Source organism: Melospiza melodia, chromosome Z (assembly GCF_035770615.1).
Source record: "Melospiza melodia melodia isolate bMelMel2 chromosome Z, bMelMel2.pri, whole genome shotgun sequence".
NCBI lineage: Eukaryota > Metazoa > Chordata > Aves > Passeriformes > Passerellidae > Melospiza > Melospiza melodia.
This window is the reverse complement of record NC_086226.1, coordinates 14,570,209-14,593,683: the sequence shown is the minus strand read 5'-3', so window position 1 is coordinate 14,593,683 and position 23,475 is coordinate 14,570,209. Positions and strand designations below refer to the sequence as shown.

Here is a 23,475-nt window from a genome sequence, read left to right as displayed (position 1 = left end):
AAAACCTGTCTCAGGCCCTGGGGTGACGGAGGCTGTGCCCATTCTGTTTCTCCATGCCGTGGTTTTCTTCTTTCAGCTACCTGGTGGATGCGGAGCTCTGGCTGGCCATGGAGTTCATGGATGGCGGCACCTTGTTTGATGTGCTGAGGGCAGTGTACCTGGAGGAAGGACAGATAGGCGCTGTCTGTCGGGAGGTGAGGGATGCCGCTTGTGCTTGCCCAAGACTGCCCGGATGCTGCTTGTCAGCTGGAGCTTAAGGAGAGCCGAGATTTCTTGCTCTCACCTTTCTTTTGCTGCTGCTGCTGCTGCTGCTGTCACACCACACAGGAGAAGAAAGAGCATGGGAAGTGTACTGCCTGCCGGTGCCCTCGCACTCCTCAGGCTCTGTTCTTGCACTCTTCCATCCTGTCTGTCCTCTGGCCTTGGTGCTCGCTCACTGGCTCAATTTCTCTTTCTTCCTCTTCTCAGCTTTGCCTGGGAATGTTTGCCTGGAGCCTGTCTGTCTGTCCTACATTGCTTGCCACTGGAAGGCAGCATGCGGTTGGCAGAATTTCAAGCTAAGGGCAAAGAGCTGTCCTCAGCTTCAAAGGATAGCATTGCAGCCTGGATGGCAATGCATTCAAAGGTCAACAGCTCAAAGGTGCTGCTGTCACCAGCAGCTTCCTCTTCTGCTGCCACTAGGCTTCCCCAAAATTCTTGGCCCTGCCGCCTCCCAGCCAAAGGTGGCGCGCTTCCTACCCAAGGCCGGTGGAACTTTTGGGAGCCCGGATGCCTTTGCTTGGAAATCTAGAAAAAACTTCCAAGAGTGTTGAAGCAGCAAGCTCTTCATGGTGACAGCAGCGTGATGTTTCGCCCTCGCTCACAATTCCCTGAGAAAGCCGCCAATCCCGTTGAGCTCTTTCCTTGCGGGTGGGATGAAATCAGATCCTGCACGTTAACTTTCCCTCCCTCCTTTTCCTCTCTCAGTGCCTGCAAGGACTGCATTTCCTTCATTCCCGCCAAGTCATCCACAGAGACATCAAAAGTTGCAACGTCCTGGTGGGCACGGACGGATCCGTCAAGTTGGGTGGGTATCCCTGCTGGGCGGCAGCATGTCCAGCATATGCCGTGCGCTTGCATTTTGGTGACGGCCACTGGGGCAGAAGCGCGGCTTGGCCAGTGCGTGAATCGTCAGGGTGTTTTTGAAGCGGCCGATGCCTTATTTGCCTGGCTCCAGGCACGTGGAAGGAGAGCTCAGCTGCTTTTTCAGTTAGATTCAGCATGGCCTGGTCAGGGCAATGGTTTTGGCCACTCTGCCAGTGGTAGCTGGCTTTGACAGGCTTTGTTTTTGTCCTCAGGTGACTTTGGCCTCTGTGCTCAGCTCAGCCCTGAGCACAGCAAGCGCAGCTCCAGCGTCGGCACTCCCAGCTGGATGGCACCGGAGGTGGTGAGAGGAGAAGCCTACGGCCCCAAAGTGGACATCTGGTCCCTGGGGATCATGGGGCTGGAAATGGTGGAAGGGGAAGCTCCTTACCAGCGGGAAGCCCGTCTCCGGGTAAGGTGCAGCTGAGCAAGAGGGCTCTGTGTGGAGAGAGCTGTGTGTGGCTAGCAAAGGAGCAGGTGGAGTGTCCTCTTGCATCCATGTGCTGTAGGTTTTTGAACTGCTAGAAAGGAACGGGCCCCCAAAACTGCAGAACCCCAGGCACCACTCGGCTCTCCTGCGCGACTTCCTCCGCTGCTGCCTGCAGGCAGATGAGGACAGGCGCTGGTCTGCCCAGGAGATCCTACAGGTAAGAAAAAGCAAAGGGGCAAAAAGCCCTGGCAGCTGAGGACACCTGCATGAAGGGATGAGGAGGAGTGTGGGCCACGTGGCACAGAAAGCTGCCAGGACAGGAAGGCGCAGGGGGACATGCTGCCCTCAGTGCTCTTTGTGTGTCTTGCTGGTAGCCAGGGAATCCTGCTTGAGCCTGCAAGGATGTGATCCTGGAAAGTAAGAGTTCCTTTCTTTGTTCTTTTTCCTCTGGGCAGCATCCCTTCATGACCTCAGGCGATCCTGCCTCCAGCCTGGCTGCTCTGATCATCTCAGCCAAGCGAGTGCAGGAAGACTGGAGAGGAGACACCTGCGCCTGAGGAGGCCCTGATGCCCCGCCAGCCAAGAGGAGGGAAAAGGGGATGTGTCATCTTTAGGCAGAGCTTCAGCCATCCCCCGAGTTTGAAGAGGAGCTGTGCCGTAGCTAGGAAACATGATAGTGTAGATATTTGCTCAGTTGAGCTGTTAGGTTAGCTGTTAGGTTAGGTTGGGTTAGGTCAGCATAGGTTGGATTAGATTAGGTTAGGTTAGGTTAGGTTAGGTTAGGTTAGGTTAGGTTAGATATGTTGTTAGGTTCAATTGAAAGCTCTGTTGTTTTTCTTTCTGCAAAAGGTGAAAATTTAAAAAAATTAGGAAATACAGGGATCAACTTTTAAGGACTATGGAACATAGACATCTTGTATAGTAGAGGATTGTTTATCTTAGGATAGAGTGTTGTTAATTTAGGGAAGCTTTGAAGTAGAAATGAAAGAATTGTCATAATAAGAATTAAGCAGTGAGAGGAAAAGCTGGGCTGCAGCAGAACTGGAGCCTGCAGGCGCTCCAAGCTGTCAGCCTGAGCAGGCCACCTGCAGGACAGAATGATGAAGAAGCAGCGAGGGGATACTTTGTTTCAGCCCGAGTGTCAATAAAAGTCGAAAATACCAGAGTGTTGTAAGGCTGCCTTCCTTGCCGGGCTGTAGCTAAGTGGACAGTCCATTTCAGAGGCCCAAAGAACAAAGTGAGGTAAGCAGCTTTGCTTACCTGAAGTGTGGCATGCCTGTGGGAAGCTGAGAGACCTACAGGTAATGAACACCAGGTAATGAGCTGCCATTCAGGACAACACTAGGAGGCAGATGTGCAGTCCTTTCTGGGCCTCTTATCTTGATCAGATGTCAGGCTGATCAGCAGCAATCACCATTTTGTTGCCACCCTCCTCTCACTATGTCACTATGTGGGATGGAATGGCATTCTCACAGCGGCATCTGGCATTTCCTCCCTGCTTCTCTTTTCCCCACTTTTCACCCCAGACCCCCAGGGACCCTCTGGGCCAGCCTCATCCCCCACAGGGGTGTGCAACCACCAGGGCCACCTGCAGAGCCCCATTCCCACTCTGCTGCCTCCTTGGCCTTTTCCCACATCTGGGCCAGCCTGCTGTTGCCAGGTGTTGGAAACATGCACACAGCATAGCACACCGGTCATTGAGCAATTTGATGCAGGAGCCCCTGCTGAGCACGGCTCTCCACCCCGGCCCTTTTCCCACCGAGCTGTGGCTCCATTTCGCCTCCATCTGCTGGCATACCCACTGTGAGGGACTGCTCAGGGACTGGATGCTCCTTGAATGTTGCTCACAGGCCTGATTTCCACGCCTCTCCATTCCTCCTACCCCTAAGGCTGCCTCAGCCGTCTGAACACAATTTTTCTTACTCTAATGGCTTCCTGTGCCTTACTTGATACTGTAAGCAGAAGTACACCGTTTTGATTGTCTTTCTTCTAGAATTAATAAAAATAAGTTGGAAATACTCCTAGATTTTGCCGATTAAAACTTGAGGCAAGTGCAAAAAGTAGAGAAGCTTTCTGTGCAGCTTTTCAGGTAATTTGAGGTCTCCTTCCTCTTCACTCACTTTCAGCATATCTGTTGATTTTCCTTTGCTCTCATCTTTGAAGCTTCATCCCTTGTCTATCGATCTGCAAAAATAGCCTGTAAACCCAAGGCAAATTTACTATCCTTTGTATTTTTCCTCCTCTGGAAAAGCTGAGGCTCGTGTGATCTTCTCCTGTCATCTAGACTTTGATTCCCATCTTGGCTCTGGCTAAGAGCAGAACAAATGTAATTTATTGCCCGCTAGTATGATCTGCTAGCAAAGGTCACATTTAGAGCTGAGCATGATGCTTCTCTCCCTCCGTTGAATACACATCTTTGTGTCAAGGCCTGGTGACTTCCAGGAGCACCTGGAAGCTACTGCCAAGGACAAAAGTCTCACTCTTGCTGGTTTTGACACTCATGGGTTGGTAGGATTTTGATCTACGTCGACAGTGATCTACAGGAACTGGATCCTTGACACCAAGTGCCTTCAAGCAACATTTCTAAGCAGAGTGGGCAATGAAGTCCAGATACTAATGAGTTGTGGTTTGTTTTAACTCTGTCTAACATATGGTACACTATCCCAAAACATGTTATTTTTGAGTGCTTCAGGCATTTAAAACTTAGGTTTATTCTTGTCAACACTTTTCTGTCCTCTCTTCAGAAATCTGCATGTCCAGCTACTAATTTCTTTCTCAGCTTGTTGAAAAGGTACCAGTCAGACAAGACTTCTTTCTTGACCCAGAGATGGGGCAAGCGTCACCGTTAGGCCGGACGTGGCATACACACGTGATCAGGGTCCAAGAAGAAAAAGGTTTGTTTGTTTTATTCTGCATGTTCTCCAGCTTATACACTCTTAACAAAGCGTGATCTCAAGTCACTAACTACATCACAATAACTTCTTCTATCCATTGGTGCAAAGCAATTAACGTCAATATAACTGGCAAAAGTTTTACAGAAATTTATAAGGCATGTATGCACATCTACTTCGGCACCTAGTGTAGCATACGCAAATTTTCCTGTATCTCTTCTAATGGGTTTCCATGCTGACGGCCTTGTCTTCTTCCTTGCTATAGATACACTCAAAAACCATCAACTGCTATTTCTTCCGTGAACTCGGCTTTGCTTGCAGGCCAGCTGTCAAGCCCCTCCATAGGTCAGCATGCACCCGCGTGCTCAAGGAGCAACTGCAGCCTGCAATAGTCCTGGAAATTTATTATCTTTGCTTCGTTTGCCATCTAAATGTCACTGAAGAAGTTAGGCTTTTCCAAACCAGCTAGGATGCCACCTAGAAGAAGCAGACTTGCTTTCAGTCAAAGCTTTTGGGACCAAGAGTCATGTTTGCTTGCATTGCTTGGATGCCGCTTGGATTGGCGCATTCTCTGAGTTCCCCTGGCATGCCTTGAGCCCTGCCTTTGTGAGTGAGGAGAATTTCCCAGGCTTTTCTTTTGCATCAGCTGTACAGAAGGTTGTCTTGCTGGGCACAAGAAAGCCACAGAGCAGCTGCCATTGTGAGGTCAAGCCAGAGGTGCCACGTCACAGTGCTGTCAGCACAGCGTTGTCCCGGTGCACGCCAGGCCTGGTCGTCCAGAGCAGCTCTTCCGCTGGCTCCCTGCAGGAGGATCCTTGTGCTCAAGGAGCTCTCAGCAGACGGCCTGCACCCCGAGAGGAGTCTTGGCTTTCCCTTGGGTGGCACTCAGCGTGCAAACGCGCACAGCGCTGCCAAAATGATCGGGCAAGTCTGTGCCGCCGTTTGCACCGTCTTTTCTGTTGTCTATTCTGGCTACTACCTGACCCAGCTGACTCGTAAGTAAAGGTTTCTCCTGGGGCTGGCATCGCCCGACTTTTGCTTGGCTCTGCTCTTTATGCCGCACCAGTGGCCCAGTTTCTTTGGGAACAAAATGGCCATGAAGGTGCCACCGCTTTGGTCAATGTCCTGCCAGCAGCATCAGCTACAAAGGGGGCATCTGTACTGGGTGGCGCGTGCAGAGTATTTGCCATGCAACCTGCAGCGGTTGCCTTCCCTCCCCGGGAGAGTGCGCCGCAGCGGAGTCTGTCATTTATTTCCTCAGCTTGCTGCTTCAAGCAAGACAAGCTGCAAATTGCAGACTCTGAGGGCAGATCCTCAGAAGTACTTCTACCAACTCAGTGCTTCTCTCCAGGAGTGAAGGAAAGCACCTTTTGCTCCATATTCTGCCCCTCAGAGGCCTTGGCTGCATGACTTGAGCCTCTGATGCTGTGCCAAGACTGCGATTGCCTTGGCGATGCAGCACAAACTCCAGTGCAGGGAGGGTTTGCTGCTGAGCCCAGCAGCTGTTCCTGGGCTGCTTCAGCAGGGAGCTGCCACAGGGAAGGGACCCTTTGTGGAAGCTTTGCTGGGCTATCATCTTCAGCCAAGGGATGGGAATTAGGGCATGCAATTTGAAAGAATGTATATGGAAAATGCAGGAAAGGCAAGAGGGAAATGTAGCTTGAGCTGTTAGGCACAAGAGAAGCTCAAAGTTTTGAAGAGCAGCGGGCATTTCCAGCACCGTCTTCCTATTTCTCTCTTGGCAAAAGAGGCCCAACTGTAGACAGAGGCTCCTCTCGCGTCCATCTTGTTCTCTTGCTTGCTGTGGGAAAGAGCTGTTGCTCCTGGAGGCATGTTGGGAAAGGGAAATGCTCTGTGTTGGGACTGCCTTGTGTTGTGGGAGTGGCCAGCACAGGCACTTTTCTAAGGGCCTCTGGTTCCTTTTGCTTTGCTGGCTGCAGGTCACCTGACACGCGGATGGAGACAAGCCTGTCCTTTGGTGAGTGGCAAAGGAAGCTGTGACGTTGCTGGCGTGTGAGAATTGTGCAGCAATTCTGCCAGCTTGGCCTGTTGCAGCCGAGTGTGGAGTGCCGGCGTGGGAGGCTGAAGGAAAGGCAGGCTGCCCGGTGGCATCAGCAGTAGCAAAGGGAGCACTGGCTGTTTGCTGATTTTCCAGGGAAAAGCCTTTCAAGAGATGAAAGGCAAATGGGACAGCTCCAAGGCATCTTGCTGCTTCTAGGCAGCAGGGAAGCTCAAATGCACAGCAAGATGGAGTAGCAGCTCGTTCAGCCAGCTTCCTCGGGTTTGCGTGACTCAGAGGCCCACTTGTATCAAAGTCTATGATTTGCCCTTCTTCTGGGTCCTTTCCCAGCTCAATAGAAAGCAGCTCCTAGGGCACTGGCTTTTGCCCATCTCTCTCACTTCTGTCTGCCTGCAGGGCACAACAGCAGGGTCAGCAGCTCCTCTGGCTGCCTCTGTCATTGAGGAAGAGGATGAAGAGGAGCAAAGGAAGATGAAGCCTTCAGCCGCTGTCCCTTCACAGCCGGAACTTGCAGAGCCAGTAAGTGACAGCTGAGCTTGGCACTGCCTTTGGTGCAGGGCCAGGCTACCCGTTTTGGAGCAGCTCTTGTTGCTCGTGGCTGAAGATGCTGGCGGCCGTGTGCCTCCTGTGACGTAGTGCGGCTTCAGGCAAGCCGGGGAGCCCTGGCCAATGGGTTCTGAAGTTTGACATTTAAGCTGGGATGCTGAGAGGGCGCCAGAGTGTCTCTTGGGATCAGACAGGAGGCAGCATTCAGTGACTCTCAGTGCAGGAGTCAGCCCCTTGTGCCCGTTGTCAGTGCAGGCTGCCGGTGGTCAGCGGACAGCGCGGCCCAAATTCACAGTTGACAGCCTTGCAGGGTACCTGGGAGACACTGGCCCCTGGAAGGGACCTGCTCTCTCCGTGGACTAATTAGCTTCAGGCTGTGCTTCACTTCCAGCCGGTCAGAGCAGAGTTTAGAGAGGAGAATCCTCGGCAGCCCTGCAGTGTAAAAGGGCGGGTGGGTCTGGGCAGGACTGGAAAGGGGCTCACAAGGGCCGCTCCCTAAAGGCTGCCATAGAGAAGGGAAATCCGTGAAACAGATCAGAGAAGGGACACGCTGCGGGCTTCTGAGCAGACTGTTGCATGCCAACTCAGGGCTGATTTCATTCCGGCCCAGGAAAAGACAGGAGGAGGAAAGCAGCAAGGCTCTGGGGTCCTGCTCTGATCTCTTTGTGGATCTTGGCAGCCCCATCAATACCTTGTTGCCAGTGTCTTGCAGAAAAGCTGAACAGGTGGAGCATGGAGGTGGTCGGGAGGGGCTGGATCCAAGTAGCCTTTGGGCTTCTCCCGAAGGTGCCTTTGAGAAGGGGACATGGGAACTGCCTCAGCTGGAGAGGCCTGGCCGTGGCTGGCAGCACCTTCCCAAGGCCTTGCTTTTGCTGTGCGCTTTGGGGGGGCATGTGTTCCAGCCGCTCTTCTGACGGGCAATCCTTTCTTGTCCCAGCGCAAGACAGGCTCTGCCATTCAACCTGGTGCCGCCGGACCAGCATGGCCTGCAGCAGCCAGCTCAAGCCCCGCTGCCGGCACTTCCTGCAGCAGCGCAGCCCAGCAGCCCGAGATGAGGGAGGAGCAGGGCCTGAAGACACTGAGTACGTCCGTCCGGTGCATTTCTTGTCTGCCAGAGCAGGCTGTTGCGCGCGTGTCTGGGTGTAGGCTGCACCAGATGCTGCCCCTCGGTCTCAGAGGCACTTAGGCCTCTCTGCAGAAGGTGTTGTTGTGCTCTGAGGCAGCGCGGCAGCGCTCAGGGAGTCCCTGCTGCCTGTGAGGGCGGCTGGGCCTGGCTTGGCCCTGCCTGGGCTGCCTTCTGGGCCAAAGACAAAAGCAGAGATTGTTTCTGCTTGAGCAGAAGGCTGGCACCTAGCAAGTGACTATTGCCCAGGGAGCTGTCTGGCCCCAGCTGTTTTCTGACTCTGGTTCTTACTCCTCCTCCGGCCCAGACACTTTGTGCCCCTGGCAGTGGACCTGCCAGTGATGGTGGGTGTGACTGCGGAGGCTGCAAAGGCCCTTGGTTACCTCTTAGGGCCCCCTTCTTAAGGGCTCATCATTTTGGCTTATCGCGTGGGATGCTGCTCTTGAAAGAAATCAAGGCCTTCTTGGAAAGGCCACCTGATGAAAGGTGGAGAAGATGGCCCTCCCACTTGCTGGTCTCAGCAGCTGGAAGCCAAGGGCCCGCAAAGGGCCCAGAGCTGCGGGCAGTGGGGCTGCCTTTGGGACGCCCTGGGCAGCGGCGTCTCTGTGTGCGAGTGAGCGCCCTGCACTGCTTTTGTCTTTCAGGGAGCATCGTGAGTCCGGGCCGGCCTACAGGCAAATACACGGCATTTGAGGAACTCGGGCGAGGGTAAGCGTGACGTCAGCTCATTTTACAAAAGTGTGGGCCAGGTCTTTGGCTGGTGCAATATCAAGCGTGAAGTCAGGCAAGCTCCAAACATGGTCAGGCTCTGGCTTGACCTCGTGTCGCCTGCCTGGACTGCTCGGTCAGAGCAATGCAAAGGCCTCATTAAAGACAAGTTGATGCTGGCAGTGTCTTGCTTGCAGCAGTGAGGAGCAGGAGCTGGGAAAACCCCTGGCCCTGCAGCTTTGTGGCCTGAAAGAGCCCCTTGCCATGCAAGAAAGATCAGATTGTCCAGGACAGTCTTGTGACTCAAATTGTTCTCCCTTTTTTGACACACACATGCATGCACACCCGCACAAGGAGAGAGTTCCCCTTAGGTTCTGAAATGACCTGGCAGGGTGTGCGCCTTGGAGATTTCCAGCGGCCCTTGGTCTTCATGCTGCACCTTAGTGCTGTTCCCTTGGACAGCCTGCCCCGCATGGCAGAGGGCTGACGTGCTGTTGGCCGAAGAGATGCTGCAGCCAGGCATTGTTTCTAAGGAAGGCGTCCAGGCAGCCGGGGGAGATCTGCTGCCTGGGCTTGCTTTCACTGCCAAAGGGATAAAGGTCTCTTTCTGCTGCTTTTGTCTTTCTAGAGGGTTTGGAGCTGTTTATAAAGCCCTTGACACCAGCAGCGGACAACAGGTAAAGTGCCAACAGCCCCATGCCATTTTGCAGCTCTGGAGCGCTTTGCCCGCTGCTGTGAGCTGTGCTTGGAGGTTTGGGTGGCAGCTCCATGTCTGCAGCAGAGGCTGTTCCTCTGAAATATAGTCTAGGCTCAGGGGGCAGAATGCATTTGGGATGGCTTTTGGTGCTTCTGCTAAGCTCTGCTGTCTAGTGACAAGGCACTTTGGCCCAGCGTGCTGCCTCATTGCAGCAGCACTCGCTCCGTGCTCCTTGTGATCTCGAGCAGGGTGCGTCTTCTCAAGGTACCGGTGGCCAATGTCATTGCAGGTGGCAATCAAGATCATGTCACTCGAGGAGGAGATGTCCGAGGAGCTGGCTGCCAATGAAATCCTGGCCATGAGGGACAACAGGAGTCCCAATATCGTTACCTACTTAGACAGGTTGGCATATTCTGGTGTCAATGTAGCTTTAGCTGGTGCAAGCGCAAAGAGACGATGCCCTTTGGTCGCTGGCAGAGAACAGAGCTGGGGATGATTTCTCTGCTGGTCTCCAGAGCGCGGGAGGAGGTGGAGCTGGTGTTCAATAGTCTCTTGTGGCACATGTAGCTTGGAGAGCAGCTGCAAAAACCTGTCTCAGGCCCTGGGGTGACGGAGGCTGTGCCCATTCTGTTTCTCCATGCCGTGGTTTTCTTCTTTCAGCTACCTGGTGGATGCGGAGCTCTGGCTGGCCATGGAGTTCATGGACGGCGGCACCTTGTTTGATGTGCTGAGGGCAGTGTACCTGGAGGAAGGACAGATAGGCGCTGTCTGTCGGGAGGTGAGGGATGCCGCTTGTGCTTGCCCAAGACTGCCCGGATGCTGCTTGTCAGCTGGAGCTTAAGGAGAGCCGAGATTTCTTGCTCTCACCTTTCTTTTGCTGCTGCTGCTGCTGCTGCTGTCACACCACACAGGAGAAGAAAGAGCATGGGAAGTGTACTGCCTGCCGGTGCCCTCGCACTCCTCAGGCTCTGTTCTTGCACTCTTCCATCCTGTCTGTCCTCTGGCCTTGGTGCTCACTCACTGGCTCAATTTCTCTTTCTTCCTCTTCTCAGCTTTGCCTGGGAATGTTTGCCTGGAGCCTGTCTGTCTGTCCTACATTGCTTGCCACTGGAAGGCAGCATGCGGTTGGCAGAATTTCAAGCTAAGGGCAAAGAGCTGTCCTCAGCTTCAAAGGATAGCATTGCAGCCTGGATGGCGATGCATTCAAAGGTCAACAGCTCAAAGGTGCTGCTGTCACCAGCAGCTTCCTCTTCTGCTGCCACTAGGCTTCCCCAAAATTCTTGGCCCTGCCGCCTCCCAGCCAAAGGTGGCGCGCTTCCTACCCAAGGCCGGTGGAACTTTTGGGAGCCCGGATGCCTTTGCTTGGAAATCTAGAAAAAACTTCCAAGAGTGTTGAAGCAGCAAGCTCTTCATGGTGACAGCAGCGTGATGTTTCGCCCTCGCTCACAATTCCCTGAGAAAGCCGCCAATCCCGTTGAGCTCTTTCCTTGCAGGTGGGATGAAATCAGATCCTGCACGTTAACTTTCCCTCCCTCCTTTTCCTCTCTCAGTGCCTGCAAGGACTGCATTTCCTTCATTCCCGCCAAGTCATCCACAGAGACATCAAAAGTTGCAACGTCCTGGTGGGCACGGACGGATCCGTCAAGTTGGGTGGGTATCCCTGCTGGGCGGCAGCACGTCCAGCATATGCCGTGCGCTTGCATTTTGGTGACGGCCACTGGGGCAGAAGCGCGGCTTGGCCAGTGCGTGAATCGTCAGGGTGTTTTTGAAGCGGCCGATGCCTTATTTGCCTGGCTCCAGGCACGTGGAAGGAGAGCTCAGCTGCTTTTTCAGTTAGATTCAGCATGGCCTGGTCAGGGCAATGGTTTTGGCCACTTTGCCAGTGGTAGCTGGCTTTGACAGGCTTTGTTTTTGTCCTCAGGTGACTTTGGCCTCTGTGCTCAGCTCAGCCCTGAGCACAGCAAGCGCAGCTCCAGCGTCGGCACTCCCAGCTGGATGGCACCGGAGGTGGTGAGAGGAGAAGCCTACGGCCCCAAAGTGGACATCTGGTCCCTGGGGATCATGGGGCTGGAAATGGTGGAAGGGGAAGCTCCTTACCAGCGGGAAGCCCGTCTCCGGGTAAGGTGCAGCTTAGCAAGAGGGCTCTGTGTGGAGAGAACTGTGTGTGGCTAGCAAAGGAGCAGGTGGAGTGTCCTCTTGCATCCATGTGCTGTAGGTTTTTGAACTGCTAGAAAGGAACGGGCCCCCAAAACTGCAGAACCCCAGGCACCACTCGGCTCTCCTGCGCGACTTCCTCCGCTGCTGCCTGCAGGCAGATGAGGACAGGCGCTGGTCTGCCCAGGAGCTCCTACAGGTAAGAAAAAGCAAAGGGGCAAAAAGCCCTGGCAGCTGAGGACACCTGCATGAAGGGATGAGGAGGAGGAGGAGTGTGGGCCACGTGGCACAGAAAGCTGCCAGGACAGGAAGGCGCAGGGGGACATGCTGCCCTCAGTGCTCTTTGTGTGTCTTGCTGGTAGCCAGGGAATCCTGCTTGAGCCTGCAAGGATGTGATCCTGGAAAGTAAGAGTTCCTTTCTTTGTTCTTTTTCCTCTGGGCAGCATCCCTTCGTGACCTCAGGCGATCCTGCCTCCAGCCTGGCTGCTCTGATCATCTCAGCCAAGCGAGTGCAGGAAGACTGGAGAGGAGACACCTGCGCCTGAGGAGGCCCTGATGCCCCGCCAGCCAAGAGGAGGGAAAAGGGGATGTGTCATCTTTAGGCAGAGCTTGAGCCATCCCCCGAGTTTGAAGAGGAGCTGTGCCGTAGCTAGGAAACATGATAGTGTAGATATTTGCTCAGTTTAGCTGTTAGGTTAGCTGTTAGGTTAGGTTGAGTTAGGTTAGCATAGGTTGGATTAGATTAGGTTAGGTTAGGTTAGGTTAGGTTAGCTTAGCTTAGCTTAGGTTAGGTTAGGTTAGGTTAGATATGTTGTTAGGTTCAATTGAAAGCTCTGTTGTTTTTCTTTCTGCAAAAGGTGAAAATTTAAAAAAATTAGGAAATACAGGGATCAACATTTAAGGACTATGGAACATAGACATCTTGGATAGTAGAGGATTGTTTATCTTAGGATAGAGTGTTGTTAATTTAGGGAAGCTTTGAAGTAGAAATGAAAGAATTGTCATAATAAGAATTAAGCAGTGAGAGGAAAAGCTGGGCTGCAGCAGAACTGGAGCCTGCAGGCGCTCCAAGCTGTCAGCCTGAGCAGGCCACCTGCAGGACAGAATGATGAAGATGAAGAAGCAGCGAGGGGATACTTTGTTTCAGCCCGAGTGTCAATAAAAGTCGAAAATACCAGAGTGTTGTAAGGCTGCCTTCCTTGCCGGGCTGTAGCTAAGTGGACAGTCCATTTCAGAGGCCCAAAGAACAAAGTGAGGTAAGCAGCTTTGCTTACCTGAAGTGTGGCATGCCTGTGGGAAGCTGAGAGACCTACAGGTAATGAACACCAGGTAATGAGCTGCCATTCAGGACAACACTAGGAGGCAGATGTGCAGTCCTTTCTGGGCCTCTTGTCTTGATCAGATGTCAGGCTGATCAGCAGCAATCACCATTTTGTTGCCACCCTCCTCTCACTATGTCACTATGTGGGATGGAATGGCATTCTCACAGCGGCATCTGGCATTTCCTCCCTGCTTCTCTTTTCCCCACTTTTCACCCCAGACCCCCAGGGACCCTCTGGGCCAGCCTCATCCCCCACAGGGGTGTGCAACCACCAGGGCCACCTGCAGAGCCCCATTCCCACTCTGCTGCCTCCTTGGCCTTTTCCCACATCTGGGCCAGCCTGCTGTTGCCAGGTGTTGGAAACATGCACACAGCATAGCACACCGGTCATTGAGCAATTTGATGCAGGAGCCCCTGCTGAGCACGGCTCTCCACCCCGGCCCTTTTCCCACCGAGCTGTGGCTCCATTTCGCCTCCATCTGCTGGCATACCCACTGTGAGGGACTGCTCAGGGACTGGATGCTCCTTGAATGTTGCTCACAGGCCTGATTTCCACGCCTCTCCATTCCTCCTACCCCTAAGACTGCCTCAGCCGTCTGAACACAATTTTTCTTACTCTAATGGCTTCCTGTGCCTTACTTGATACTGTAAGCAGAAGTACACCGTTTTGATTGTCTTTCTTCTAGAATTAATAAAAATAAGTTGGAAATACTCCTAGATTTTGCCGATTAAAACTTGAGGCAAGTGCAAAAAGTAGAGAAGCTTTCTGTGCAGCTTTTCAGGTAATTTGAGGTCTCCTTCCTCTTCACTCACTTTCAGCATATCTGTTGATTTTCCTTTGCTCTCATCTTTGAAGCTTCATCCCTTGTCTATCGATCTGCAAAAATAGCCTGTAAACCCAAGGCAAATTTACTATCCTTTGTATTTTTCCTCCTCTGGAAAAGCTGAGGCTCGTGTGATCTTCTCCTGTCATCTAGACTTTGATTCCCATCTTGGCTCTGGCTAAGAGCAGAACAAATGTAATTTATTGCCTGCTAGTATGATCTGCTAGCAAAGGTCACATTTAGAGCTGAGCATGATGCTTCTCTCCCTCCGTTGAATACACATCTTTGTGTCAAGGCCTGGTGACTTCCAGGAGCACCTGGAAGCTACTGCCAAGGACAAAAGTCTCACTCTTGCTGGTTTTGACACTCATGGGTTGGTAGGATTTTGATCTACGTCGACAGTGATCTACAGGAACTGGATCCTTGACACCAAGTGCCTTCAAGCAACATTTCTAAGCAGAGTGGGCAATGAAGTCCAGATACTAATGAGTTGTGGTGTGTTTTAACTCTGTCTAACATATGGTACACTATCCCAAAACATGTTATTTTTGAGTGCTTCAGGCATTTAAAACTTAGGTTTATTCTTGTCAACACTTTTCTGTCCTCTCTTCAGAAATCTGCATGTCCAGCTACTAATTTCTTTCTCAGCTTGTTGAAAAGGTACCAGTCAGACAAGACTTCTTTCTTGACCCAGAGATGGGGCAAGCGCCACCGTTAGGCCGGACGTGGCATACACACGTGATCAGGGTCCAAGAAGAAAAAGGTTTGTTTGTTTTATTCTGCATGTTCTCCAGCTTATACACTCTTAACAAAGCGTGATCTCAAGTCACTAACTACATCACAATAACTTCTTCTATCCATTGGTGCAAAGCAATTAACGTCAATATAACTGGCAAAAGTTTTACAGAAATTTATAAGGCACGTATGCACATCTACTTCGGCACCTAGTGTAGCATACGCAAATTTTCCTGTATCTCTTCTAATGGGTTTCCATGCTGACGGCCTTGTCTTCTTCCTTGCTATGGATACACTCAAAAACCATCAACTGCTATTTCTTCCGTGAACTTGGCTTTGCTTGCAGGCCAGCTGTCAAGCCCCTCCATAGGTCAGCATGCACCCGCGTGCTCAAGGAGCAACTGCAGCCTGCAATAGTCCTGGAAATTTATTATCTTTGCTTCGTTTGCCATCTAAATGTCACTGAAGAAGTTAGGCTTTTCCAAACCAGCTAGGATGCCACCTAGAAGAAGCAGACTTGCTTTCAGTCAAAGCTTTTGGGACCAAGAGTCATGTTTGCTTGCATTGCTTGGATGCCGCTTGGATTGGCGCATTCTCTGAGTTCCCCTGGCATGCCTTGAGCCCTGCCTTTGTGAGTGAGGAGAATTTCCCAGGCTTTTCTTTTGCATCAGCTGTACAGAAGGTTGTCTTGCTGGGCACAAGAAAGCCACAGAGCAGCTGCCATTGTGAGGTCAAGCCAGAGGTGCTACGTCACAGTGCTGTCAGCACAGCGTTGTCCCGGTGCGCGCCAGGCCTGGTCGTCCAGAGCAGCTCTTCTGCTGGCTCCCTGCAGGAGGATCCTTGTGCGCAGGACGGCCTGCACCCCGAGAGGAGTCTTGGCTTTCCCTTGGGTGGCACTCAGCGTGCAAACGCGCACAGCGCTGCCAAAATGATCGGGCAAGTCTGTGCCGCCGTTTGCACCGTCTTTTCTGTTGTCTATTCTGGCTACTACCTGACCCAGCTGACTCGTAAGTAAAGGTTTCTCCTGGGGCTGGCATCGCCCGACTTTTGCTTGGCTCTGCTCTTTATGCCGCACCAGTGGCCCAGTTTCTTTGGGAACAAAATGGCCATGAAGGTGCCACCGCTTTGGTCAATGTCCTGCCAGCAGCATCAGCTACAAAGGGGGCATCTGTACTGGGTGGCGCGTGCAGAGTATTTGCCATGCAAACTGCAGCGGTTGCCTCCCCTCCCCGGGAGAGTGCGCCGCAGCGGAGTCTGTCATTTATTTCCTCAGCTTGCTGCTTCAAGCAAGACAAGCTGCAAATTGCAGACTCTGAGGGCAGATCCTCAGAAGTACTTCTACCAACTCAGTGCTTCTCTCCAGGAGTGAAGGAAAGCACCTTTTGCTCCATATTCTGCCCCTCAGAGGCCTTGGCTGCATGACTTGAGCCTTTGATGCTGTGCCAAGACTGCGATTGCCTTGGCGATGCAGCACAAACTCCAGTGCAGGGAGGGTTTGCTGCTGAGCCCAGCAGCTGTTCCTGGGCTGCTTCAGCAGGGAGCTGCCACAGGGAAGGGACCCTTTGTGGAAGCTTTGCTGGGCTATCATCTTCAGCCAAGGGATGGGAATTAGGGCATGCAATTTGAAAGAATGTATATGGAAAATGCAGGAAAGGCAAGAGGGAAATGTAGCTTGAGCTGTTAGGCACAAGAGAAGCTCAAAGTTTTGAAGAGCAGCGGGCATTTCCAGCACCGTCTTCCTATTTCTCTCTTGGCAAAAGAGGCCCAACTGTAGACAGAGGCTCCTCTCGCGTCCATCTTGTTCTCTTGCTTGCTGTGGGAAAGAGCTGTTGCTCCTGGAGGCATGTTGGGAAAGGGAAATGCTCTGTGTTGGGACTGCCTTGTGTTGTGGGAGTGGCCAGCACAGGCACTTTTCTAAGGGCCTCTGGTTCCTTTTGCTTTGCTGGCTGCAGGTCACCTGACACGCGGATGGAGACAAGCCTGTCCTTTGGTGAGTGGCAAAGGAAGCTGTGACGTTGCTGGCGTGTGAGAATTGTGCAGCAATTCTGCCAGCTTGGCCTGTTGCAGCCGAGTGTGGAGTGCCGGCGTGGGAGGCTGAAGGAAAGGCAGGCTGCCCGGTGGCATCAGCAGTAGCAAAGGGAGCACTGGCTGTTTGCTGATTTTCCAGTGAAAAGCCTTTCAAGAGATGAAAGGCAAATGGGACAGCTCCAAGGCATCTTGCTGCTTCTAGGCAGCAGGGAAGCTCAAATGCACAGCAAGATGGAGTAGCAGCTCGTTCAGCCAGCTTCCTCGGGTTTGCGTGACTCAGAGGCCCACTTGTATCAAAGTCTATGATTTGCCCTTCTTCTGGGTCCTTTCCCAGCTCAATAGAAAGCAGCTCCTAGGGCACTGGCTTTTGCCCATCTCTCTCACTTCTGTCTGCCTGCAGGGCACAACAGCAGGGTCAGCAGCTCCTCTGGCTGCCTCTGTCATTGAGGAAGAGGATGAAGAGGAGCAAAGGAAGATGAAGCCTTCAGCCGCTGTCCCTTCACAGCCGGAACTTGCAGAGCCAGTAAGTGACAGCTGAGCTTGGCACTGCCTTTGGTGCAGGGCCAGGCTACCCGTTTTGGAGCAGCTCTTGTTGCTCGTGGCTGAAGATGCTGGCGGCCGTGTGCCTGCTGTGACGTAGTGCGGCTTCAGGCAAGCCGGGGAGCCCTGGCCAATGGGTTCTGAAGTTTGACATTTAAGCTGGGATGCTGAGAGGGCCGCCAGAGTGTCTCTTGGGATCAGACAGGAGGCAGCATTCAGTGACTCTCAGTGCAGGAGTCAGCCTCTTGTGCCCGTTGTCAGTGCAGGCTGCCGGTGGTCAGCGGACAGCGCGGCCCAAATTCACAGTTGACAGCCTTGCAGGGTACCTGGGAGACACTGGCCCCTGGAAGGGACCTGCTCTCTCCGTGGACTAATTAGCTTCAGGCTGTGCTTCACTTCCAGCCGGTCAGAGCAGAGTTTGGAGAGGAGAATCCTCGGCAGCCCTGCAGTGTAAAAGGGCGGGTGGGTCTGGGCAGGGCTGGAAAGGGGCTCCCAAGGGCCGCTCCCTAAAGGCTGCCATAGAGAAGGGAAATCCGTGAAACAGATCAGAGAAGGGATACGCTGCGGGCTTCTGAGCAGACTGTTGCGTGCCAACTCCGGGCTGATTTCATTCCGGCCCAGGAAAAGACAGGAGGAGGAAAGCAGCAAGGCTCTGGGGTCCTGCTCTGATCTCTTTGTGGATCTTGGCAGCCCCATCGATACCTCGTTGCCAGTGTCTTGCAGAAAAGCTGAACAGGTGGAGCATGGAGGTGGTCGGGAGGGGCTGGATCCAAGTAGCCTTTGGGCTTCTCCCGAAGGTGCCTTTGAGAAGGGGACATGGGAACTGCCTCAGCTGGAGAGGCCTGGCCGTGGCTGGCAGCACCTTCCCAAGGCCTTGCTTTTGCTGTGCGCTTCGGGGGGGCATGTGTTCCAGCCGCTCTTCTGACGGGCAATCCTTTCTTGTCCCAGCGCAAGACAGGCTCTGCCATTCAACCTGGTGCCGCCGGACCAGCATGGCCTGCAGCAGCCAGCTCAAGCCCCGCTGCCGGCACTTCCTGCAGCAGCGCAGCCCAGCAGCCCGAGATGAGGGAGGAGCAGGGCCTGAAGACACTGAGTACGTCCGTCCGGTGCATTTCTTGTCTGCCAGAGCAGGCTGTTGCGCGCGTGTCTGGGTGTAGGCTGCGCCAGATGCTGCCCTTCGGTCCCAGAGGCACTTAGGCCTCTCTGCAGAAGGTGTTGTTGTGCTCTGAGGCAGCGCGGCAGCGCTCAGGGAGTCCCTGCTGCCTGTGAGGGCGGCTGGGCCTGGCTTGGCCCTGCCTGGGCTGCCTTCTGGGCCAAAGACAAAAGCAGAGATTGTTTCTGCTTGAGCAGAAGGCTGGCACCTAGCAAGTGACTATTGCCCAGGGAGCTGTCTGGCCCCAGCTGTTTTCTGACTCTGGTTCTTACTCCTCCTCCGGCCCAGACACTTTGTGCCCCTGGCAGTGGACCTGCCAGTGATGGTGGGTGTGACTGCGGAGGCTGCAAAGGCCCTTGGTTACCTCTTAGGGCCCCCTTCTTAAGGGCTCATCATTTTGGCTTATCGCGTGGGATGCTGCTCTTGAAAGAAATCAAGGCCTTCTTGGAAAGGCCACCTGATGAAAGGTGGAGAAGATGGCCCTCCCACTTGCTGGTCTCAGCAGCTGGAAGCCAAGGGACCGCAAAGGGCCCAGAGCTGCGGGCAGTGGGGCTGCCTTTGGGACGCTCTGGGCAGCGGCGTCTCTGTGTGCGAGTGAGCGCCCTGCACTGCTTTTGTCTTTCAGGGAGCATGGTGAGTCCGGGCCGGCCTACAGGCAAATACACGGCATTTGAGGAACTCGGGCGAGGGTAAGCGTGACGTCAGCTCATTTTACAAAAGTGTGGGCCAGGTCTTTGGCTGGTGCAATATCAAGCGTGAAGTCAGGCAAGCTCCGAACATGGTCAGGCTCTGGCTTGACCTCGTGTCGCCTGCCTGGACTGCTCGGTCAGAGCAATGCAAAGGCCTCATTAAAGACAAGTTGATGCTGGCAGTGTCTTGCTTGCAGCAGTGAGGAGCAGGAGCTGGGAAAACCCCTGGCCCTGCAGCTTTGTGGCCTGAAAGAGCCCCTTGCCATGCAAGAAAGATCAGATTGTCCAGGACAGTCTTGTGACTCAAATTGTTCTCCCTTTTTTGACACACACATGCATGCACACCCGCACAAGGAGAGAGTTCCCCTTAGGTTCTGAAATGACCTGGCAGGGTGTGCGCCTTGGAGATTTCCAGCGGCCCTTGGTCTTCATGCTGCACCTTAGTGTTCCCTTGGACAGCCTGCCCCGCATGGCAGAGGGCTCCCGGGCTGACGTGCTGTTGGCCGAAGAGATGCTGCAGCCAGGCATTGTTTCTAAGGAAGGCGTCCAGGCAGCCGGGGGAGATCTGCTGCCTGGGCTTGCTTTCACTGCCAAAGGGATAAAGGTCTCTTTCTGCTGCTTTTGTCTTTCTAGAGGGTTTGGAGCTGTTTATAAAGCCCTTGACACCAGCAGTGGACAACAGGTAAAGTGCCAACAGCCCCATGCCATTTTGCAGCTCTGGAGCGCTTTGCCCGCTGCTGTGAGCTGTGCTTGCAGGTTTGGGTGGCAGCTCCATGTCTGCAGCAGAGGCTGTTCCTCTGAAATACAGTCTAGGCTCCGGGGGCAGAATGCATTTGGGATGGCTTTTGGTGCTTCTGCTAAGCTCTGCTGTCTAGTGACAAGGCACTTTGGCCCAGCGTGCTGCCTCATTGCAGCAGCACTCGCTCCGTGCTCCTTGTGATCTCGAGCAGGGTGCGTCTTCTCAAGGTACCGGTGGCCAATGTCATTGCAGGTGGCAATCAAGATCATGTCACTCGAGGAGGAGATGTCCGAGGAGCTGGCTGCCAATGAAATCCTGGCCATGAGGGACAACAGGAGTCCCAATATCGTTACCTACTTAGACAGGTTGGCATATTCTGGTGTCAATGTAGCTTTAGCTGGTGCAAGCGCAAAGAGACGATGCCCTTTGGTCGCTGGCAGAGAACAGAGCTGGGGAGGATTTCTCTGCTGGTCTCCAGAGTGTGGGAGGAGGTGGAGCTGGTGTTCAATAGTCCCTTGTGGCACACGTAGCTTGGAGAGCAGCTGCAAAAACCTGTCTCAGGCCCTGGGGTGACGGAGGCTGTGCCCATTCTGTTTCTCCATGCCGTGGTTTTCTTCTTTCAGCTACCTGGTGGATGCGGAGCTCTGGCTGGCCATGGAGTTCATGGACGGCGGCACCTTGTTTGATGTGCTGAGGGCAGTGTACCTGGAGGAAGGACAGATAGGCGCTGTCTGTCGGGAGGTGAGGGATGCCGCTTGTGCTTGCCCAAGACTGCCCGGATGCTTCTTGTGAGCTGGAGCTTAAGGAGAGCCGAGATTTCTTGCTCTCACCTTTCTTTTGCTGCTGCTGCTGCTGCTGCTGTCACACCACACAGGAGAAGAAAGAGCATGGGAAGTGTACTGCCTGCCGGTGCCCTCGCACTCCTCAGGCTCTGTTCTTGCACTCTTCCATCCTGTCTGTCCTCTGGCCTTGGTGCTCGCTCACTGGCTCAATTTCTCTTTCTTCCTCTTCTCAGCTTTGCCTGGGAATGTTTGCCTGGAGCCTGTCTGTCTGTCCTACATTGCTTGCCACTGGAAGGCAGCATGCGGTTGGCAGAATTTCAAGCTAAGGGCAAAGAGCTGTCCTCAGCTTCAAAGGATAGCATTGCAGCCTGGATGGCGATGCATTCAAAGGTCAACAGCTCAAAGGTGCTGCTGTCACCAGCAGCTTCCTCTTCTGCTGCCACTAGGCTTCCCCAAAATTCTTGGCCCTGCCGCCTCCCAGCCAAAGGTGGCGCGCTTCCTACCCAAGGCCGGTGGAACTTTTGGGAGCCCGGATGCCTTTGCTTGGAAATCTAGAAAAAACTTCCAAGAGTGTTGAAGCAGCAAGCTCTTCATGGTGACAGCAGCGTGATGTTTCGCCCTCGCTCACAATTCCCTGAGAAAGCCGCCAATCCCGTTGAGCTCTTTCCTTGCGGGTGGGATGAAATCAGATCCTGCACGTTAACTTTCCCTCCCTCCTTTTCCTCTCTCAGTGCCTGCAAGGACTGCATTTCCTTCATTCCCGCCAAGTCATCCACAGAGACATCAAAAGTTGCAACGTCCTGGTGGGCACGGACGGATCCGTCAAGTTGGGTGGGTATCCCTGCTGGCACCAGCATGTCCAGCATATGCCGTGCGCTTGCATTTTGGTGACGGCCACTGGGGCAGAAGCGCGGCTTGGCCAGTGCGTGAATCGTCAGGGTGTTTTTGAAGCGGCCGATGCCTTATTTGCCTGGCTCCAGGCACGTGGAAGGAGAGCTCAGCTGCTTTTTCAGTTAGATTCAGCATGGCCTGGTCAGGGCAATGGTTTTGGCCACTCTGCCAGTGGTAGCTGGCTTTGACAGGCTTTGTTTTTGTCCTCAGGTGACTTTGGCCTCTGTGCTCAGCTCAGCCCTGAGCACAGCAAGCGCAGCTCCAGCGTCGGCACTCCCAGCTGGATGGCACCGGAGGTGGTGAGAGGAGAAGCCTACGGCCCCAAAGTGGACATCTGGTCCCTGGGGATCATGGGGCTGGAAATGGTGGAAGGGGAAGCTCCTTACCAGCGGGAAGCCCGTCTCCGGGTAAGGTGCAGCTTAGCAAGAGGGCTCTGTGTGGAGAGAGCTGTGTGTGGCTAGCAAAGGAGCAGGTGGAGTGTCCTCTTGCATCCATGTGCTGTAGGTTTTTGAACTGCTAGAAAGGAACGGGCCCCCAAAACTGCAGAACCCCAGGCACCACTCGGCTCTCCTGCGCGACTTCCTCCGCTGCTGCCTGCAGGCAGATGAGGACAGGCGCTGGTCTGCCCAGGAGCTCCTACAGGTAAGAAAAAGCAAAGGGGCAAAAAGCCCTGGCAGCTGAGGACACCTGCATGAAGGGATGAGGAGGAGGAGGAGTGTGGGCCACGTGGCACAGAAAGCTGCCAGGACAGGAAGGCGCAGGGGGACATGCTGCCCTCAGTGCTCTTTGTGTGTCTTGCTGGTAGCCAGGGAATCCTGCTTGAGCCTGCAAGGATGTGATCCTGGAAAGTAAGAGTTCCTTTCTTTGTTCTTTTTCCTCTGGGCAGCATCCCTTCGTGACCTCAGGCGATCCTGCCTCCAGCCTGGCTGCTCTGATCATCTCAGCCAAGCGAGTGCAGGAAGACTGGAGAGGAGACACCTGCGCCTGAGGAGGCCCTGATGCCCCGCCAGCCAAGAGGAGGGAAAAGGGGATGTGTCATCTTTAGGCAGAGCTTCAGCCATCCCCCGAGTTTGAAGAGGAGCTGTGCCGTAGCTAGGAAACATGATAGTGTAGATATTTGCTCAGTTTAGCTGTTAGGTTAGCTGTTAGGTTAGGTTGGGTTAGGTCAGCATAGGTTGGATTAGATTAGGTTAGGTTAGGTTAGGTTAGGTTAGGTTAGGTTAGGTTACGTTAGGTTACGTTAGGTTACGTTAGGTTAGATATGTTGTTAGGTTCAATTGAAAGCTCTGTTGTTTTTCTTTCTGCAAAAGGTGAAAATTTAAAAAAATTAGGAAATACAGGGATCAACTTTTAAGGACTATGGAACATAGACATCTTGGATAGTAGAGGATTGTTTATCTTAGGATAGAGTGTTGTTAATTTAGGGAAGCTTTGAAGTAGAAATGAAAGAATTGTCATAATAAGAATTAAGCAGTGAGAGGAAAAGCTGGGCTGCAGCAGAACTGGAGCCTGCAGGCGCTCCAAGCTGTCAGCCTGAGCAGGCCGCCTGCAGGACAGAATGATGAAGATGGAGAAGCAGCGAGGGGATACTTTGTTTCAGCCCGAGTGTCAATAAAAGTCGAAAATACCAGAGTGTTGTAAGGCTGCCTTCCTTGCCGGGCTGTAGCTAAGTGGACAGTCCATTTCAGAGGCCCAAAGAACAAAGTGAGGTAAGCAGCTTTGCTTACCTGAAGTGTGGCATGCCTGTGGGAAGCTGAGAGAATAACAGGTAATGAACACCAGGTAATGAGCTGCCATTCAGGACAACACTAGGAGGCAGATGTGCAGTCCTTTCTGGGCCTCTTGTCTTGATCAGATGTCAGGCTGATCAGCAGCAATCACCATTTTGTTGCCACCCTCCTCTCACTATGTCACTATGTGGGATGGAATGGCATTCTCACAGCGGCATCTGGCATTTCCTCCCTGCTTCTCTTTTCCCCACTTTTCACCCCAGACCCCCAGGGACCCTCTGGGCCAGCCTCATCCCCCACAGGGGTGTGCAACCACCAGGGCCACCTGCAGAGCCCCATTCCCACTCTGCTG

General features: G+C 53.5%; 2 protein-coding genes across 2 annotated transcripts; both read left to right on the top strand.

Moving 5' to 3' along the window:
* Nucleotides 1–5,359: 5,359 nt before the first annotated feature.
* Nucleotides 5,360–12,236, top strand: LOC134432461 (serine/threonine-protein kinase PAK 3-like). The gene is made up of 13 exons (XM_063181235.1): nucleotides 5,360–5,438; nucleotides 6,384–6,421; nucleotides 6,860–6,986; nucleotides 7,046–7,057; nucleotides 7,957–8,091; nucleotides 8,777–8,840; nucleotides 9,469–9,517; nucleotides 9,827–9,939; nucleotides 10,198–10,315; nucleotides 11,088–11,187; nucleotides 11,459–11,655; nucleotides 11,753–11,890; nucleotides 12,135–12,236. Exons 1-13 carry the CDS (start codon nucleotides 5,360–5,362, stop codon nucleotides 12,234–12,236), a joined length of 1,272 nt encoding a protein of 423 aa, XP_063037305.1.
* Nucleotides 12,237–15,499: 3,263 nt separating this feature from the next.
* Nucleotides 15,500–22,381, top strand: LOC134432327 (serine/threonine-protein kinase PAK 3-like). Its single transcript, XM_063180921.1, has 13 exons — nucleotides 15,500–15,578; nucleotides 16,524–16,561; nucleotides 17,000–17,126; nucleotides 17,186–17,197; nucleotides 18,098–18,232; nucleotides 18,918–18,981; nucleotides 19,615–19,663; nucleotides 19,973–20,085; nucleotides 20,344–20,461; nucleotides 21,234–21,333; nucleotides 21,604–21,800; nucleotides 21,898–22,035; nucleotides 22,280–22,381. The coding sequence occupies exons 1-13, from the start codon at nucleotides 15,500–15,502 to the stop codon at nucleotides 22,379–22,381; spliced, it is 1,272 nt and encodes a 423-aa protein (XP_063036991.1).
* Nucleotides 22,382–23,475: the final 1,094 nt, after the last annotated feature.

What these genes read in the sequence shown, in the direction of transcription:
- LOC134432327 (XM_063180921.1), top strand. Translation starts at nt 15,500, where the DNA reads ATGATCGGGCAAGTCTGTGCCGCCGTTTGCACCGTCTTTTCTGTTGTC. An exon ending in ACACCAGCAGTGGACAACAG is followed by an intron (nt 19,664 to 19,972) that starts GTAAAGTGCCAA and finishes ATGTCATTGCAG; the next exon opens with GTGGCAATCAAGATCATGTC. An exon ending in CTGCCCAGGAGCTCCTACAG is followed by an intron (nt 22,036 to 22,279) that starts GTAAGAAAAAGC and finishes TCCTCTGGGCAG; the next exon opens with CATCCCTTCGTGACCTCAGG.
- LOC134432461 (XM_063181235.1), top strand. Translation starts at nt 5,360, where the DNA reads ATGATCGGGCAAGTCTGTGCCGCCGTTTGCACCGTCTTTTCTGTTGTC. An exon ending in GGAGACAAGCCTGTCCTTTG is followed by an intron (nt 6,422 to 6,859) that starts GTGAGTGGCAAA and finishes GTCTGCCTGCAG; the next exon opens with GGCACAACAGCAGGGTCAGC. An exon ending in TTTGAGGAACTCGGGCGAGG is followed by an intron (nt 8,841 to 9,468) that starts GTAAGCGTGACG and finishes TTGTCTTTCTAG; the next exon opens with AGGGTTTGGAGCTGTTTATA.